The sequence below is a fragment of the Tauraco erythrolophus genome, chromosome 4 (genome assembly GCF_009769465.1).
Source record: "Tauraco erythrolophus isolate bTauEry1 chromosome 4, bTauEry1.pri, whole genome shotgun sequence".
In the NCBI taxonomy this organism is placed as follows: Eukaryota; Metazoa; Chordata; class Aves; order Musophagiformes; family Musophagidae; genus Tauraco; species Tauraco erythrolophus.
In genome coordinates, this window is record NC_141468.1 from 28,738,234 (window position 1) to 28,757,581 (window position 19,348).

Sequence of the window (19,348 nt, forward strand, 5' to 3'; positions counted from 1 at the left end):
CTTCCCCTCTGCCCCCTCCCGCATCAGCAGCGCTTTCACTTTTTTGTTGTTTGTGTTTTAAGATACATTATTGTTTTCTTTCTAAGGGCTAGATTTTTGTTCTGTCTTTAATCATGAGTGAATTCAAAGTACTTTCCATGACTTAATACACTTTGTAGTGTAATTTTGTGAGAATGCTTCTCTATATGAATTTTGATTTTTATTTTTTTTTCATTTTTACATTATTTCAGAGGTAAACCTTGAATTATTCAATCTTGAATCTGGTATTTCTCTCTTCTAGAAATATTGAGAAATATATGAAACTTCACTTTCTTTTGTAGGTTGAGAAGGAAAAAAGCAAACAAAGATGCTTCAGAACACAAGCAGCAGTGGCAAACCAGGAAGATCTTGATAAATTAAACACCCCGCCAGGCAACATTACTAATCAGCAAATGAAACACAAGCTTACTCTAAGGAAGAATGACTGTTTGGAAGTGGAGAATGAAAACACCATAGAAGAAAAAGAGAAAGATAATTTTTCATCTGAGGAGAGATCTAAAGTCATTAAAATGCCAATGAAAGGGTAAACGAAGGCAAAAATTGTCTAATTCTTGTTTGTAGTACTACCTAAGTATCTTTTCGCTTTTCTAATATTGTAGTAGTTGAAGTAGTTTCTTCAGTGCTAAAAGCCATACTGAGTAGTCCACTGCTTCTCAAACATTGAAGAAAAAAAAATTTTAGAAAAAACTAAGCTCATAATAGAGGACAAATTCCTGTGGATTTCCTTGTCAATACCGAGGCAAAACGCGTCTTCAAAACCAGAGTTGAAGACTGGAAAAAACAGTTGTTTTTGTAGGAAATGGCCATCCAGAAAAGAAAGAGAAGTAGGAACTTGCAGTTTACTTTACTTTTCCCCCTTTTCTAGGCGATTTTAGTGATCTCTATGCACTTGGTGTTTTCCTTTTTCCTTAAGTTCAGATGCTCTGTGTCAGGAAAAGGGAAAAGATAATACCAAACCAATCTCAAAAGTTTGAAGATGGCACAGATATCTGCTCCAGATACTTCCTCTAATGGGAATATTGTATCTGTTCCAGCTTACCCAAATCTAGCTCAGATTCCACGTTTCCCTCTCACTCCTAGGGGAAGAATTTTTTTTAAATACTTGGGTATCTTCCACGATCTTCGAGTCAAGTGTGTGTTTTATCATAGATACTTTTCATCTCACTGATGTTTCTGAACATCATCTTAAGTATGCCTGTTTCAGAGAAATATTTTCTGTAAAGCTACTCAAATTGGTGGTGTTTTTTTCTCTTTCTGTTTGAAGTAGTAAATTTGCCCTGAATGCCAAAGTTGCAAAAAAAAATAAAAGACAGACTTCAAAGCAGAAGGCTAATCAGCAGATGAGCTCCTCCAGTGGGAATCATTTTCAAGTACTGGATGATAGCACTTTCAGTGAAACATCTCAAGATGAAGGAAGGTACTGAGTATAACGAATGTTGTAAATAAAACTTACTTAATGATAAAAATTGACCTGAAAGCTAAAGGTAAATTTTGTGAACCTGATGTGTATAATGATTCTTATTCTTTTATGTAACAATACTAACTGATGTCCTTTGTGTTCAAAGCCACTTCTTTTTTGCTTAGAGTGCTTTGAACATACTAGCCAAGTTAATGACAAGGTCAGATGTGCACAAAATGTGAATAATTACGTGAGTGTGTGCACATTTGTAACTACGTTATGTTTTTTCAAAGGGAGAGGAGAGACTTACGAAAGAGCAAAATTACTCTTTCACTGCAGGCATCTCAGTTTTTTATGCCTTTCCCACCTCCCCCCCAGCAGTGTCCCCTCCTGACTTCTTGCTCACCCCAAACTTACTCACGTGGGGGGCAAAGTGAGAAACAGAAAGTGTTGATGCTGTACAAGTATTGTTCAGCAACAGCTGAAACATTGGTGTGTTGTCAACATTATTTTGGTCAGAAATCTAACGTACAGCACTGTGTGGGCTGCTGTGAAGAAAATTAACTACATCTAACCCAGATCTGGTACACTAGAGAATCCAAAATTATGGTTCTTTGACCTGTAAAGGAAGGATTCTCAATACTGACGAGAGCTAAACCTCTAGTATTGAACAGGGATCGCACATAGCTTTGTATCTGCATATCTGTAGCTGTAAGATTCCTGTCGCTTTGAGTGAAGTGCAGAGAAACAGTTATTTCAACTATTTTCTTAATATTTTGTGGAAAAAAAAATAGCCTTTCAATAGTCATAATAGTACACATTTTTTTTTCAGTCTTCAACTACATCTAACAAAATTCATACTAAATTTTAGTTTAATTCTGAAATTAAGATTTCAGAGCAACTTTAGACATTGTTCATAATGCAGTATAAGCATTCCAGTACTGAAATATATTTCTGTTTTCCAGACCTGCAGCAAAAACAGGGAGTGACAAGAACAAGGTACTGTAAAATTAGTTTCTTGATGAATAGTGCATATCAGCTTTTAGTCACTTAGATGGGAACAGGGTTTAGGTAGTGATCAACCAGATGCACAGATTGCTGCTAGTACGCAGCTTTATTGTATTTAAGCCAAATCTATGGGGTGTGAATGAGAGAATGAATGATTCGTGCATTTGTAATGATCTGTAATACCCTATAGCCGTATACAGAAAATACTGTATTGTTTGTAGGTCAGCATACAAGTGGATGTAACTGATGATCTTGACTTAACTCACTCGTCTGACACAACTTCAGAGGATGTTGAATTACCAACTTCAACCTACAAAGAGGCCATGTTGCTGTTAGAACAGCTTAGTGTGGATCATACAGGTGTGTTTTCAAGTCACTTTGTCTTCAGCTGTTACAAGTTCCTTCTTTAAAACATAATTTCTTTGTTTGCACTCCTGGGTATTTTAGTTTTATATTTTGATCTAATATTTCTTTATGATTAGAGATCCCCCTCAAAAGATGTGAAATTATCTCACCTAACCTTAGATGTTTGCCTGTATTGTCAGCAAACATGCCTTACTATATCATTGGTTCTCTGTCTAGTGGAGTTGGAGAAGCAGGTTCATGCAAAGTACAGTTCAGCTCCATCTAATGCAGTCATCAAAAGTTAGCAAGATCTTCTTTTCACCTTTACATCCCTTCAATAGCTAATGACAAATAGTACAGCAAAATAACAGCTTTGCTTAAATATATATCTAAAAAAATAAAAAATAAACTGTCATAAGATGCTTACATATATACCCATAGCATTATAGAAACATAAGCACCACTTACTACGTCTGTTAAACTATGCTAAAATTTTGTTAGGCAAGGGTTAACCTTGGCTGAAGGCCAAATTCCCACCCACCCCACTCCTCAACAGGACAAAATAGAATGCAAAAGCTCAAGAATCAATACAAAAGCAGGGCTATCACTTACCAGTTACTATCACAGGCAAAACGGACTCCACTTGGGGAAACTTAACTTAATCTGTTACCAGTTAAAATAAATTTGCATAGTGAGAAACAAAGACAAAAAAAACCCAAAAGAACACCTCCCTACCACCCCCTTCTCAAGTTCAACATCACTCCTTCACTCCCAACTCCCCCTACCCCTCCCCAAGCAGCACAGGGAGGCTGAGGTCTGCAGTCAGGGCATAGCAGTTTCCCTCTTTTGCTTCTTCCTCCTCACACTTTTCCCCTGCTCCAGTGTGAGACCTTCCTTGGGCTACAGTCCTTCAGATAAAATCTGCTCCAGCCTGGGCTCTTCATGAGCTGCTGGTCCTTCAGGAAATATCCACCTGCACTGGCATGGGGTCCTCCATTGCACTGCATTATGCATGTCTGCTCCAGCATGGTCCTCTCCAGGGGCTGCAGGGTAATAATTATACCACCATGGTGTCTCCATGGGCTGCAGGGGAATCTCTGCTCTGACACCTGGTGTACCTCCTCCTTCGACTGACTTGGGTGTTCACAGGGCTGTTTTTCACATTCTTTTCTCTTTCTCCTGTGCCTGTGTGGTATTTTTGTCCTTTCCTAATATATGTTTTCCCTGAGGTACCACCCACGTGGCTGAGAGGCTCAGCTGTGCCCTGTGGTGGGTCTGTTGGAATTGGCTGTGGGCAATTGCATGGGGCAACCTCTGGCCTCTTCTCACAGAGGCCTCCCCGCTACCTGCAGTCTTCCCACTATCAGAACCTTGCCACCTACACCCAGTACAGCAAAGCGTTAAATAATTTATACATTGGAAAGTATATGTGCAGCTTTGTGTCTTTTCTGTCTCAAAATAGGTTCTGCTATTTTGTTGAAAATTCAAAACATACTTCTTGAATATGAACAGATAATAGAACGTGAAAAAAATCGGTATACAGCTGTCTGGAGAGAAGTAAGGAAATTGGAAAGTGAAAAGGAGGAGTCACAATTAATAGCGGAAGAAACTCAAGATTTGAAATCCATATTGGCTCACCAAGAAGTGGAATGGAAAAGCGATATCCAAAGCCTTAAGTATGTAACCTTGTGTTCTGATCATGTGTTATCTTGTCAGTGTTCATGTTGCAGAAGATGCTGGTGGTACAGGCAATAGAATGAGAAGTTTCTACTCTTTTGAGTTTGGGTGTTTTGAATCCTGTGGGCAAGTTCTAGTATAAAGGACATAGTATCAGGGGGAAAATGCCTGGATACTAGCTCCGTGTAAAATCTTCTAGATGTTAACTTTTTTTTTAGTAGCAAGAGGAGAGAGCAAGAGAGTATTTATGGGAAAATGAGATTTACAAGAGAGATTTATGAGAGACATTTTTTTATTATTATTTTGTCTTTGCAGCTTGTGTTGGTGTACAATATTAGGAATTCTGGAAACTCCACAGAGTGCAACTCAGAACAGAGTTTACAGCATTTGTTTTTTGCTAGTTTGTTTATTTGAAAGGTCAAATTCGAGATTGTCCCTTTCCCCATGCTCCTGAGCTAGACCTGGATGTTGTGAGGTTTTCAGGCACTGCTCACATCACTTCAGACAAGAGTGGCCAGCAAGCACTATATGAAATTCAGCCAAAGACAAATGCGAAGCCCTGCACTTGGGAAGGAAGATGCCCTTGTGATGATGTACTGTGGGATGGCCTGGCTGGGGAGCTTGCTGAGAAGGCCCTGGGAGTCTTGGCAGAGAACAAGCTCAACGTGAGCGAGTATGAGGTGGCAGCTGAGAAAGCCAACAACGTTCTGGGCTGTGTTCAGAGCAGCATAGCCAGGAGATTGAGGGAAAGTGATTATCCGCCCCTACGCAGCACTTGCTGAACTGTGTCTAGAGCACTAGGCCCAATTTTTGACCTCCCAGTACAAGAGATCTTACTTAATTGACATATGTGAGTTCAGTAGAAGAGTTACCAAGCTGGTCAGGGGGCAGGAGCACCAGTCCTGTGAGGAGAGGCTGAGGGAACTGAGCTTCGAGGAGTTGTGGCTCCCAGTACATGCAAGAGGATTATGAGGAAGACAAAATCAGTCCCAACTTGGCCTGGATTTGACTCCAGCCATTTTTCAAAATTCTTCAATATCTATCCATTACAAATAATTAATATTTTAATTCTAGCTGAATTCTCAAAGCAATGTTAACTTTACACTTAAAAAAGCTATACTTTTTGTGAAATTACACTAAAAATTATCTGTGAAGCTTTTTCTTGCAGTATAAAGAATTCAAATACAAATGTTATTGTCGATCTTTCAAATCATTTTAGTGGTTGCTGATAGTTGTTTTGCAAAATTTCTAAAGCATATTTTCAGTTGGCAGCTCTTTCCTTATGTTCATACTTGATATATTTTTTTTCTTGTTGACCATTGCAATGATATCAGAAAAAAATATTCAAAATAGTTATCAAACATAATACTGCTTTCTTGTTTGGCTACCATGGACACACCATGGGCCGTTTTTTACCATATTGGTACTTACTGCTGATTGTTTAGTAAAGAAGCTAGCATTTCCTAAGGCTTTCATTACAAATTAGCTTCCAAAATACACTGCTATTGTTTCTCCTAGATGTAGATCTATTGAGGTTTAAAAGTATTTTTAATCGTATTAAGCTTAAACCCTGTGCATTGCTAAATCTATTTTTGAACACTGACCTCATTCTTGAGTAAATAGAAGGTGCTTGCTTTTCCTATGGTCAGCAGTTGTTTTAGACTTACAGAAGGCTTGATAAAAAATTCATAGATAAGTTGAGTGCTGCTTCATCAGTATTAGTCGCAGTCACTGAAGCTGTAATATGTAGGCAATGCTCAGCATATTCAGAAAATGTATTTAATCATAGTAAAAGTTTATTATGCTTTGATCTGGTAAGACAATGAACTCCTTTTGGATAAAGTGTCTATAACATGAAGATGATTTTTCTAAAGAAATCATAGAAATGTGCATACTACTGTATATTTACCTGTGCAAATTTACTTACAAATAAATGATAAATCATTCAATGGTTCATTTCCATATCTTGTACAAGTGATACTATGGATAAGTTAGAATTCTTCAAAAAGTTAAAAATTACAGTAAAAATATGAAATCTGAAAAGATTTAAGATTTTTTTATGGTTTAAGTTGTCTCTGCAAGTTCATAATGTGGAATACCTACTTTTTGTATCAGTAATGTAGTTCCTCAAATATGCTGTTAAATCCCAGATTTACTCTGAAACAAGAAGAGGAAAAGAGGCTCAGAGTAGAAACACTATATGAGAAAACAAAGGAAAAACTCAGAAGGAAAGAAGATCAATATTGTAAAGAGATGGAGGAGAAACAGCAACTTGAGTTACACTCCAGGAATTTAGAAATGGAGTTAATAACACTGAGAAAGCTCTTGAAACAGGTATATTAAATAATGGGTTAAACACCAGTCATCTTATTTTCTCCTTCTGTTTAATTGGCATTATATTCCCGTATGTCTAAAGAAGAAGATACTTTGTTCATGGAAGAGATATTGGATAACTGTTGCAAATTTTGAGAAAGGTTCAGGACAGCTGTTTTTTTTTTTTTTCCCTTCTTTGATTTCCTTTGTGATTCCTTTTCTCCTTTTTCAAAGTTTAGGTTTCATTTGTATTTCAGGCAAAGCCTGACTTTGAGTTATTTTTCTAAATTACTACAAAACATTCTCTATTTTTTTCTTAATTTTTCAGAGTAAAATTAGAATTTATTATTTGTAGATGGGTTATCATAACTGTGGGGAAGCGAAAATATTTGCAAAAATACAAAGGAGAACAGAGAGATAATGTTAGCTCTGATTTTTCTCAAGATGCAAGTAGTTTAATTGTATTACTGTAGGTTGAAGAAGAGCGCGATGAAACACAGAGACAGCTCTCTCAGGAAAAGAGTGCCAGAGCCCTGCAAGAAGGGATTTTGAACAACCACCTTTGGAGACAAAAGGAACTAGAAGAAGAGACAAGAAGAACGATAGGAAAAAATTCAGAGGTAAGCAGATGTATTTTTTTCTAATTAATTAAATTTCACCATGTTCATTCTAAAGTCATAATAAATTTTACGTAACTTTTTCTGCTTCTCGATGGATTATTTACCAGTGTAACTTAACTGTGTAAATACCTTTTCTATTTTCCCTTATGTCTTTAAAAGTTCCAGAAAGCAGCATCAGTCCTGTATGTACCTGAATTGCATGTGCAAGTAGGAAACTAATAGAAGACACTATTTACTCCATTTCTTAAGCTATCTGTTATTTTTCATTTCATAGACGTTTTATCATCACTTTTTAAGGGTTCTAGTAGTGAAACACCTAGCTACCTACAACAAGGTTGACCAGGAAGAAAGTTGTTCGACGCTCACTCTGTGTGTTCCCATTACTTGTTTTTTTTAGTTACTTATTCCCTTATCAAACTTACTTCAGATGTGCCTTTCTTTTCCACCTCCACATACTAAAATTTTGTGAAGGAATATCATCAATGAATTAAACACTCTGTAGGCGTTACAATAATTGGAGGAGAAAAAGCAATCATAAACACTGTATAAAAAAAAATCAACCAACAAACAAATCTTGAAAATAATTTACTGAATTTACTAAGAATGTGCAGTTCTAGGAAGAATTGTTTGGTTTTGGCTGTGCTGCCCAGTAAATGTAGAGTGAATATGTTTATGTGGAAAAAAAAAGTCGTATATGTAATAAACAATATGCAATGAATAAGAAATATACAAGGCTATTGCGTTCCAGGGATGATTGAGTTGTATAGCTAACTTTTAGTAATACAAAAGATAAGGGTTAAGAAGATGTTCGAGAAGGAAAATACCTTTTTTAAGCTTCTTTTTACCAGATTTGTAACACAGTTTAAAATATTCCCTTTGGGGTTAATTTAAGGCATGCATATACAAGAAGGCATTGTCATTTTAAAAGCTTTATACTTGAGATATTTAAAATAATTTTATTACTTGGTGGCTGGTTTAAGGAAAAAAAAAAAAAAGCAATGTATATTTGAGAGGTTCATTGAGGTTTTAAGAGTATGTTACGCTTCCATTGCATGCCTGTGTTGCACATGTGCATGAGTTCATAGAGTAGCTTACGTGTTACCGGAAATTTCACTCTCATTTTTGAAGTCATGCTTCAGTCTTAGAAAGGTTAAAATGCAGTTTAATGCTGAAGTGGTTTTGTAGATTCATTTCCCAGCTGGCTATTTATTCATGTTCCTTGTCATTCAGGAATCTGACTCTGAGAGAGAAAAAGATCTGTTGTACAAAAATCAGTTACTGCAAGATGAGATTGCTATGCTAAGACTGGAACTTGACCAAGTAAGACTTAGGCACCAGGAGGAAGAAGGAAAATATTTAGAGGAAAACGAGACCTTGAAAGAAAAAATGAAGATCTCAAAAAGGAACTTAAACTGAACGAGGAAGCCTTAACACAAACAGTTTTTCAGTACAATGGACAGCTGAACTTATTAAAGACCGAATCTGCTGTGCTAACTTCCAAACTTGAGCAGACAAAAGAAAGCAAAGACAGACTAGAGACAGAAATCGAATCATTTCGTTCCCGCCTGAACACTACTGTTCAAGAACTTGAACGTCATCAGTCATCAAAAAGCGATGTTGAACGAACGTTTCAGAGAGAACGCGATGAATGGCTTCGCTTGCAAGACAAGCTCCATCATGACCTCTCTGATGTGCGAGAAACCAACAACAGCTTGTCTCAGCAGCTGAGTAAAGCTGAAAGCAAAGCTAATAGTCTAGAAAATGAGCTTCACCAGTTGAAACAAACACTCAGAGAAAAAGCGTTGCTTTTAGAAATGACACAAAAAGACTTAAGTCAAGCCCAGTGTCAGGCAAAGGAATGCGATCATGCTCGACAACTTGAGAAAGATCAAGTAAGCAAGCTTCTAATAAAGCAGGAATCCATGCAGGAGCGATTGGCCCAGCTCCAGAGTGAAAACCTTTTACTCCGTCAGCAACTGGAAGATATGCAGAACAAGGGGATCATCAAAGAAAAAGTAGTGAATGATGTGCAGGACCGGTTTAATGATATTTTCAACAAGCTCAGAGCTGATACTGAAAAGCAAGTTTACCTAGTGGAAGAGAGAAACAAGGAATTAAATGCTAAGTGTACTGATTTGAGAGAACAAGTCTTTAAATATGAGACTGACAAAGTAGAAAGAGAGGTAAAGTATACACTTGGAAAGAGCAATTTAAAGTTTGTCAGTTCTTGGAATTATTTTATGTTTCTCAAATGTAGCATGGCACCAAATAATGCTGATTTGTTATGGTTTTTCATGTTTCTTTTGGAGCTGTGAAAGGTTTCAGCAAACAGGATGTTACCGCTCGGATCTGAGCAGAGAACAGAAAAAGGTATCTAAGTCTAAGCTTTGATCAGGAAAGGTGATTCTTCTCTAGAACTTTTTTTGTCTCTTTTCCTTAGTCTGTTTTATGCCCTATAGAATGGTTTTTATGTAGACATAAAGAGTAGTATAAAAGGAAGAACCATCTAATATGTGAGGGTTGAGAAATGAAGATGCGGACAAGTGATGAGGGATAAATTAAACTCCTACAGAGAAAAGAAATCACTTCTCTCTAAGTTGCTATCAAAATTGAAGAGTATTATTAGTGTCCAGGTGTTAATTTATGTATGTGTTTGGGGATTCTAAGGGTCCTGCCTGTTCTTCAAGAAGCTCGTTCCAGACACTGACCGAAGGTTTCTCTTCTCTGTTTTATGATGTGTAGCTATATTTAATTTGTTCTTTCTTTGTGGCTCCATGATAGATGAATTAACTGGTCAGAAGACTCATTAGGACATCAGTGAAACTGCAAATTCACACAGTACATGTATATGAAACATGTTCCTGTGCAGAGCACTGGTGTGGTTTTACGTTGCTCAAACATGCATGAATCAAATGTTGCTCCCGTTTCTGCATGTAGATGATTTTTGTCAAGAAAAAAGATGGAAGAGAATAAAGGCAGGGTAGGAGTGAGGAATAGATAGGCAGTTGATAAAGCTACAGGTAATGGGAGAGTGCATTATTATATATGTTCCTAGGAGCAGGTGGGGTATTCTCTATTGATAAAGTATTCTATCAATTCCAGGTAAAGCAGTGATTTAAAAGTTGCCATATCCTTCTTGTTTAATCTTCCTTTACTTTCTGGGAAATGGGAGCTAATCACATTAAGTATTTAGACACTCTGGTGTAAGGTTTGTCTCCCTTAATGATTGATTAGTGATTTAAAATTAAATTTCCTTCTTCGTAACAAACCCAGAATCTTTGAGTGAGGTAAATATCTGCATGTGTCAGATAACCACGTTATTCTTCATTTGTCAGTTACTTTAAGGGGAAGGGAGAACTCCAGCAGTGACATCAATCATTTTAATCTGTAAATTACTTTGTATTTTTCCTACCCAAATAACAGGTTCCTTTTGAAGGTACTAGATATATATTTAGATAGATAAATAGATAGATATGAACTATCCAGATTTTTGTTAAGCTAATCTGTCAGTACAATGGCAGTTGTTATTCTAAAATGGACGTGGTAAGACTGCAAGAGGATGTGGTTCAATATATACTTAAAGTGTATCTCATAAGACCTTTCAGATATGTGTTCATTTAATTATATTTGCATAATGGAGAATAGAACAAAGAACGATCTAATACAAGCTCCTGCCTTTGGTCATCAGTATTATCTGCGGTCAAACTGTGGCTCTTATATAACAACAGATTTCTTTGGGTTTTGTTGGAAAAAAATACACAATTGCAGTGTGTGCTTGTGTATTGTTCTGAGGAGAATAATACTTGAGCCTTTTTTATGTGTTAGGAAACAGAAATCCTTGTGAGCAGCTACTAATAGTTTGGAGGTGCTCAGCTGAGAAAGATGAAGAGAGGTCATCTGTGCAGATGCCTGCAGGTGGCAGGCAAAATTTCATACCTTTGAGTTCGATCTGAAGACAGGTCTAATGTATAATCAAATAAATTAAAGGCATATTTCATTTTCTTACAAATTTTTTTCGTGCTCATTTAACTGGTTCGTTAGGTCATAGTCAGACAGCTGCAGCAGGAGCTTGCTGATGCCCTTAAAAAGCAATCTATGTCAGAAGCTTCACTTGAAGTTACGACGCGCTACCGCAGTGACCTGGAGGAAGACAAGCTGCGCTTGCAAAAGGAATTGGAAAAGGTTAAAACCAAGGTATGTGATATCTGTAACCATATGATTAGATCTGAGGGTGGCTGTTCAAACTAGGAGAAAACATCCTAAAACCCTACAAAAAAACTTCAACAGGATAGATTGAAGGGTGTGTGAATTAATTGCACAGTTTTATGAACTTTATGTCCATGTATTTGACATGAGGACACTATGTCCTTACTTGGATAAAGGTTTGTATTTCCTAATGTGCTTTGCAAAATAAACTGATGTGTCTATAGCTTATTGCATTTGGTTTGGCCAAGCAGATTGTCTGGTTTCTGAAAAACAGTAGAAATATTGGATGGCTGCATTTGGGCTTTTTTATGCTGTCTGTGCTTCCCCCTCACTCCTGCCACCACCAGGTAACATCATTATTATTATTATTATTATTATTATTATTATTATTATTATTATTATTATTATTATTATTATTATTATTATTCCCCTTCTTTGGCCCTGCTGTCATTTGCCATCCTTAAGCAGCTTTCTAGCAAGTGAATTGTAAGCTACTTTCTGAGGTGGGGACCACCTTTTGCAGTGTTCTTACAAAAACTGAAGTATGGAGGCCTCAGAGTTCTGAAATAGAAATCATCTTACATCTCCTTACGAGGGAGTTGAGAAGTCATTTTAGGAGAAGGACGAACTTTTTAATTCCTGTTTTCAAGGAGGAGCAAATGTGGATACAAATAGTGTCACGAGTCACCAAAAGGGTAGCAGGGGCCATGTTGGTGCTTAGAACCCTGCTATATGGAATCAGTGGAGGGATGGCAGAGGCCAGCATGAAAGATGAGGAAGGAACACAGTTTGTGCTCATTTGCTAGGAGGAGTGAAGGTCTGAAGGTACTTGAAATGATTACAGTTCTTCAGGTGGAGGCTATGTGCAGGCAGATGCAGTACTTGAGTTCTTCAGCAGCAGTTGACTCCTCTATATAAAAGCTCACCTGACTACTGTGGCTGCTTGCTGTGATTTCACAGTTGCGGGAGTTGGAAGAAGAGCAGCTTCAGTCTGAGCATCGTGTTCATGACTTGAAGACTGCCCTGGATGAGAAGGAAAGAGAAGTAATAGCTTCTTCCCAGAAACTGCAGGACCTCCTGTTGACATCTTCCGGGACTCATACTACTATAAAGCAACTGGAAGAACACGTGCAACGGTAAGAGAATAACACACTGAAGCAAAATGTCTTGTCACTTTCTGGGATTGGATGAAAACAACACGAAGCCTTGTTGCCTCACAAAAAGTTCCTGCACAATTCTGGAGGATGCTTTTGTCTCAAAGTACGTGATTTCATACTGTTCTTTCTGAACGGGCGCTCTGGTGGATTTCTGTAATAAGACCTATGTTTCTTTTTAAGCCTCGAAATTGAAAATGCCAGGTTGGAAGCCACAGTCCAGCAACAAAACAACAGGATTGAAGCCCTTCAGAGAGACCTGCAGGCCTCTGCCTCAGTAAGCTGATCTTAAACTTCCCTCTGTGTGAGCTTGTGAGCCTGGTTACCTACTGCTGTGGGGGAACGCGAAGATGAGGTTTTCCTGGAGAGCTTGCATTTCCAGTTCCTGCATTCTGCTGAATATAGGCTGCTTGGAAAGCAGCCTGGTCCGCTCCCCACCTTTTTGGTTTTGAGAGTTTTCCCATGCTACTATAGCAGCTAAGATAACGATTTGACACTAGTATGCTGATGTAACTATTGCCCGCTTTAGACCTGTAGTGATACCAGGTGCTGCTTCAGACACTTGTTGCAACGTGTATCAGTAAAGGTATTCATCAAATTAACTCATTGAAATTCCACAGGAGATATTGATGCCAAGCACTCTGTTTTGGAGGGCTGACTGGCATCATCAGGCTGGAACAAAACCTATACTCCCTAGAGCTTTTATTGTACAGAACTGCTTTTCGTTTGGTCACTTAGTGTGTGTTTGGTTTCATGAAACAGTGAACAGGAATGCCTGTGGTATCATATGCAGAACTCAGTGCGAGCCTTGGAATTTCCCACTGCCTTTACACAGCGGTTAATTTTAGCTCAGATAAGGTGCTGTCATCTGTGGCCTGTTGTCTACGTTTAGCCTGTGTCCAGGGGTAAACAATAGCCAGCTGTTCTGTTACCTGGCGACCTCTCCTCGCTCGAGAAGGAGAATCCAGAAAAGGAAGGTAGGCCCATGGGTTGAGAGAACTATTTAACAATTGAAATAAAATAAAATGAAAAATAGTAATGGTAACTATTATAATATATATAGGTAAGTGATATACGGTGCAATTGCTCACCGCCCCTTGACCAATGTCCACCCCATTCCCAGCTAGCGAACCCAGAGCAGGAAAGTCCTGAAACTGCAATCCTGGAAGAGAGAGTAGGCCTCGGAAGCAGAATGGCAAGTGACAGCAACCATTGAGGGAGAGGAGGAGAGAGAAGAGTGCGCGTCCCCAACAAACTTTCCCATTTATAGTAAGCATGATGTTACTTGGTATGGAATACCCATTTGCCAATTTAGGTGTCAGTCACCCCGGCCACTCTTCCCCCAGGTTCCTGGACATCTGGGTAATTAGCAAAAAACAAGCTGAGAAGTCCTTGAGCGCTATAGATACCTGCATGCCATGTCTGGCTACAAACTAAAAATAAGTGTCTTGTCAACTTTGTTCTCACCCAACCGATGCTGCAGTCTTTTTAGAACTGCAGCTTACTTCAGAAACGTAACTTCTCTGAACAGAAAACAGTTTCTATGATTGTGTCCCAGTGAAAGCAGGATGCCTGTATGAAGCAAATTATTTTTGTATTATAACCCATGAACTAGAGTTCTTGTTACCACTGTAGTTGTTAATTAGTGCTGAAGAGATTTTGAAATAACTACATGTGCAAGTTGAACTTTGTGATGTACTGATACTGACAAGAGAAGAGGGGAGGCAGTCCCAGTGCTGGTCCTTCCCTGGGTTTCAAATGTACTGTGGATGGGAAAAGCTACTCCTGCCTGTTTTCACTGAAGATTCTTTGCATCCCACATGGTGTTCTCTCTCCCTGGAGCACACAGCAGAGGTGATGATTGCTCACGGTTTCACAGCGGCATCAAATGAAGACCATTTCAATCATTGGTGCTGGGTGTAAATACTGTAGGCATGAAGAAGTGAAAAGGCATATGTAATATTTTTGGTAATGAGGTGTAAACTTCAGTCTGGAAAGTCATAGTGTCTTCTTGCTTCTCTAAATGCAGGTTCATAGCCGCCTGGAAGACTTGATAACTGGCTTACGGACAACACAGGCAGCTGCAGAGGACCACCACCAGCAGCAGGTACATGACTGGCTTCTGTGAATGACTGTTTTAGTCTTTGAATTTTTGTGTGCAGGTAGTTGATGAAAAGATCAGGTGAGCTGAGTAGACTCAGTTCAGATGACAAATACCCTTCTGGTTTTAGGGCAAGGCACCCTCAAGGGAAAAGTCTATAAATTTCCTCATTCGCCTGCTGCTGTGGTTTATATCCGTGTGATGGTGTGCAAGATACTTGTGTTCGTCAGCGTGATTTGTTTGATAAATTCCCTCCTCCGTCCCACCAGGGGGAGTGAAAAAGTGGCTATGTGGTGCTTAGCTGGCTACTGGAGTTAAACCATGGCAGAGGATGGATAGGATGGATGTTATGGGCAGGAGGGAGATCTGTGGTTGAAAGCTGAGAGAGGAGACTGGACTTGGGAGATCTGTGTTACCTTTGCAGCTTTGTCAAAGCTTGCCCTTGAGACCATGTGAGCTTCTGTCACAACACCCAGTGTTTCACTTACTCTGTAAGGATGCTTGAGAAAGTTGTACACCCTTATGATTTTTTAAGCCTTTGTGCTAAGGTTTGCATGACTTTCTGTAGATCAGTAGACTTGGTTTTTTTTCTCCTTATAGAATGCCACTAAAAGGATCTAGTCAACATGCATTCTTTATACTTGAACTGAATCTGCACGTTCTCCTTCTCTCAAATGCATCTGTTAGGCAAATCTTTGCCCCTTTGGGTAGAAGCATAAATAGCATTGGCTATTTGAAAACATTTTCTTTTACAGCTGTTACAGAAGTAGTGAAGTAGTATTTTCTGTGGTGGGCACTAGAGGAATTATTCAAGTATGTATCATAACCTCCAGAGGACCTTTGGAAGAAAGTTGTAGGGTGATTTTGTACATGCCTGTGTCATCTTATCCCCCAAAGTTGTAACCTCATCTTGTTACTTCTAGAGTGTTCATTCTTTCCACCAGCTTCGATGGCTGTTCTTGGTTATGCTTCCCGAGGTATTTTACACTCTGCCTTGACCTTAACTGTAGATCTTAGATGGGAAGAGGAGAGCTTAGGCCTGATTCCATTAAAGTTACAGCTTTCCATTGCAGTGTTATTTTTCCAGTCATCTTAGTTTTTTCTTTTGCCACTGTTGCTTTCACAGATGCAAAAGCAGGATGTGCTGGCTCTGACATCAAAGGACTTGCACAGCATGTGGGAAGAGCAATTGAAGTCAAGGTCCCACCTTGAAGAGCGTATTGCTCAGCTTGACAGGGAAAAGGCTGAACTCTTGGAACAGGTGAGCCCAGAAAATTCTCCAGATATCTAGCCAATACCCAGGAGAACCGTGTCCACCTTTTTCTCGAGTTCTTACATACTCAGCTTTTTCTGTTACCCCTGCTGTTCAGGCACTGAGTATCTTGTCACTTAGGGATCATTCAGGAAGCAAATAAAAGCTAGCTGAGTATCTTTGTGTAAATTCTGGAGTGGTTCTGTTGGGAAGAGTTCCCAGTGGGGTTTGCTATCAGTTGAGCACATGGAGCAAGGCTACAGTTACCTAGTTCTTTCCTTGGATCCCTTCTGGTCATCTTCTGACCCTGTGGTTTCTGGGCAGGGTTAAAATTGCTTCATGTTTCCACTGTAATGTATGGAGGAGCTGCTGCATGTTTTCAGGGTAGCAGGAGCTTAAAAGCTTTGCAGAAAAATGTACTGAAGGATTTCTGGCCAAATGAACTAGTGCTTGGGAAACAAGAAACGGCTGTCAGTTTCCAAGGGGCACGTCTTTCCCTTTTCTCCTTTTCTGTAGAGGAAAAATGGAAGTACAAAGTCAAAACAGTTGCCAGCTCTCCTCTGGTTTTGCTGAGAAAACACCAAGAGGAAGAACAACATGTGAATAAGTAAACACACAAAAAGAAGAGATGGAGGTAATGGCAGAGGGGCATAAAACATTCAAGAATTCCAAAAGAAAAAATTCCTTCACAAGCCCCTGCCTGCTGGTCACTGAAGATCCCATGAAAGCTTTAGATTGACCTATGCTCTCCTGTGATGTGCATACCTACATAATCATAGAATCATAGAATGGCATAGGCTGGAAGGGACCTTAGAGATCATCTACTCCAACCTCCCTGTCGTGGGCAGGGACACCTCTCAACTAGATCAGGCTACTCAAGGTTCTGTCCAACTTGACCTTGAACACCTCCAGGGAGAGGGCATCCACAACCTCTCTGGGCAATTTATTCCAAAGTCTTACCACCATAATCTCTGCTATGAGTAGAAGAACTGCTGAAGTGTTCTCCAACATCTTTTCTACCTTTTTGCCTTAAAACGTTAGAAGAGGGCGGCCTTTGCTTCAGCAGGGGCATCTATTTCTGTTGTTAGGTATTGGCCTGTTGGATGTGGAACCTTGTCGGAGTGCAGATCCTTGAAGAGACTGCACGAAGAAAACCCTGTGTGAATAAGGACTGGAGCTCTAAAGTTAGGCCTCAGGGGCAGAATGCCCTTGAAGTTAAGGATAAGAAAACTATGCAGTATGATAAGGGAGTAGTGTTTGCTTAGAGCAGAGCTTCGCTAGGCGGGTACCTGTTTGAAATAAGCTGTTAAATATGACAAGCATATGTATCATCCAATAATGGTGTAGAAAAGGTGTGGTCTCAGGATTATTGGCAAATACTGTCTATATAAGCAATAAGAACTGCGCAATAAACGAGACTTCCTGCAGCTAACTCATATTGAGTCGTCTCAGTACTTCTCCAAATCCCTTCTCCGCATTATGGCGCCCAACGTGGGGCGGGAAAAAAATGAGCTGGACTCATCGTTTCACTCGGGACATTTATTACTTGTTTTGAACGAGTGTTATTTTAGCGGAGAAGGGACGGCGACCTCAGGCGGCCCATCGGGGAAAGCCGGGCGGATCTACCCAGGCGGCCTATACAGGAAAGCCGACGATCCGCAGGATCCATTAAGGCGGCCCATCGGGGAAAGCCGTGCAGATCTACATACAGGCGGCCTATAGGGGAAAGCCGGAAGATCTGTAGGATCCACTGTCGCGGTAAGACGATGGAACGGGACGTTGCATTGTCGTTGTTGGGAAGCTTCTTAGAGAAGCGTGGATTAAAACTTGGAAAAAGATATTGGCCCCCCCTGATTGCAGGGGGGTATGCAAAAGATATTATCGGGAAACACGAAGAATTAGGAACCAAAGGAAAGAAGTAAGCGACTGAAGAAAAAGAAAAAAAAAAAAAAAAAAAAAAAAAAGCGACAACTGCCTCAACAGGAGGAGGTAAGCGACTGGGAACAATGGGAAGCATGGCTTTAATAGAACATAAGTCTGTAGTTAAAGTGCTGACAAAGTGCTAGAGAAACCAGCACTATTAACAGTTCTGACTTGATAAAACTCCCGGTACTCCTGGTTTGGGTATCAGCCCACGTACCGGAGGCAAACTCTTCAAATATATACATGACAAGGACTTGGGACACTATAGACGTTAAACTTTGGCGTGCAGCCACCTGTGGGGATGCTGCTGGTCTGGAAAAGTCATCATCGAATCTTTTGATCCAGGGCCCCGAACGAAAGACAGACTTATTTCTTTTCCCCTCTTCCAACGCAGTCGGTACACCGGCACCCCCGCGCCGCGCCGCCCACTGCGCCCGGCGGCGCCCCGGGAACGCCGCTGCTGCTGCCGGCCGGGGCCGCGGGCGGCGTTTGCCTCGGCGCTGCCGCCCGTGCGCGGAGCCGCGGCTGGACGGGACGGAGCCGCGCGGCGGGCCCCGCTGCGCCGGTTCGTTCGCGGCTGATGGTCCCTCGGCGGGAGGGGGCGGCGGCGGTTACGGAGCGCGAGCGGCCGGAGCTGCGGCAGCAACAACAACAACAACGACAACATGGGGGGGCCGGCACAGGGCTGCTGGGTCGTCATCGCCACCCTGCCCCCCGCCCGGCTGAGGCGAGGGAGGGCGGACCCCCCCCCCCCCCCCCCCCCCCCCGCCGCTGCTGCCCCCCACCCGTCGGCCGCGCCTGGAGAGCGGCCGCTTGGCCCCGCCCCCCCGCCCAGCCGCTGCCTGTGGCCCAGGTTGTACCGAGAGAACACATCGTAACTTGGATCGTCTCGATCGGCATCGCGGGAAATAACTAATTCTCTTCTGTTCCAGCAATTTCAACAGCTAATATCAGTGTTGCAAAACCGTAAACATGCATATTCCATTGTACATCTGCGAGCGCGCACCACGCTGCCAGGGCCTATAGCAGAAGGGAGCAGGCGAGCTGAGCCTCTCACGAGTGCAGCTCTGGTACCAAACTCGCTCATGCAGGCAAACATCTTGCATGACTTCTACCATCAGAATGCTGATGCTATTAGGTGACAATTTGGTATAACAAGAGAGCAAGCCCGCTCAATCGTACAATTGTGTAGTACCTGTCAAAATACGATCGTGCCACCAGTGAATGGTGTTAATCCTCGTGGTTTACGCTCGCAGGAACTTTGGCATACACTTCTTATCAGCCATATGTATTTTTGTCGTCATAAGGTAT

General features: G+C 40.7%; 1 protein-coding gene across 1 annotated transcript in view; it reads left to right on the forward strand.

The window, feature by feature from the left end:
- The window catches only part of LOC104375174 (uncharacterized), a 68,503-nt gene that overhangs the window by 31,044 nt on the left and 18,111 nt on the right, over positions 1–19,348 (forward strand). Inside the window, 14 exon segments of the mRNA XM_086610509.1 lie at positions 321–530; positions 1,305–1,456; positions 2,404–2,437; positions 2,668–2,806; positions 4,254–4,467; positions 6,619–6,802; positions 7,255–7,401; positions 8,632–8,779; positions 8,782–9,584; positions 11,443–11,595; positions 12,568–12,743; positions 12,945–13,038; positions 14,791–14,868; positions 15,989–16,123. Coding sequence (XP_086466635.1) covers positions 321–530; positions 1,305–1,456; positions 2,404–2,437; positions 2,668–2,806; positions 4,254–4,467; positions 6,619–6,802; positions 7,255–7,401; positions 8,632–8,779; positions 8,782–9,584; positions 11,443–11,595; positions 12,568–12,743; positions 12,945–13,038; positions 14,791–14,868; positions 15,989–16,123 — 2,667 coding nt within the window.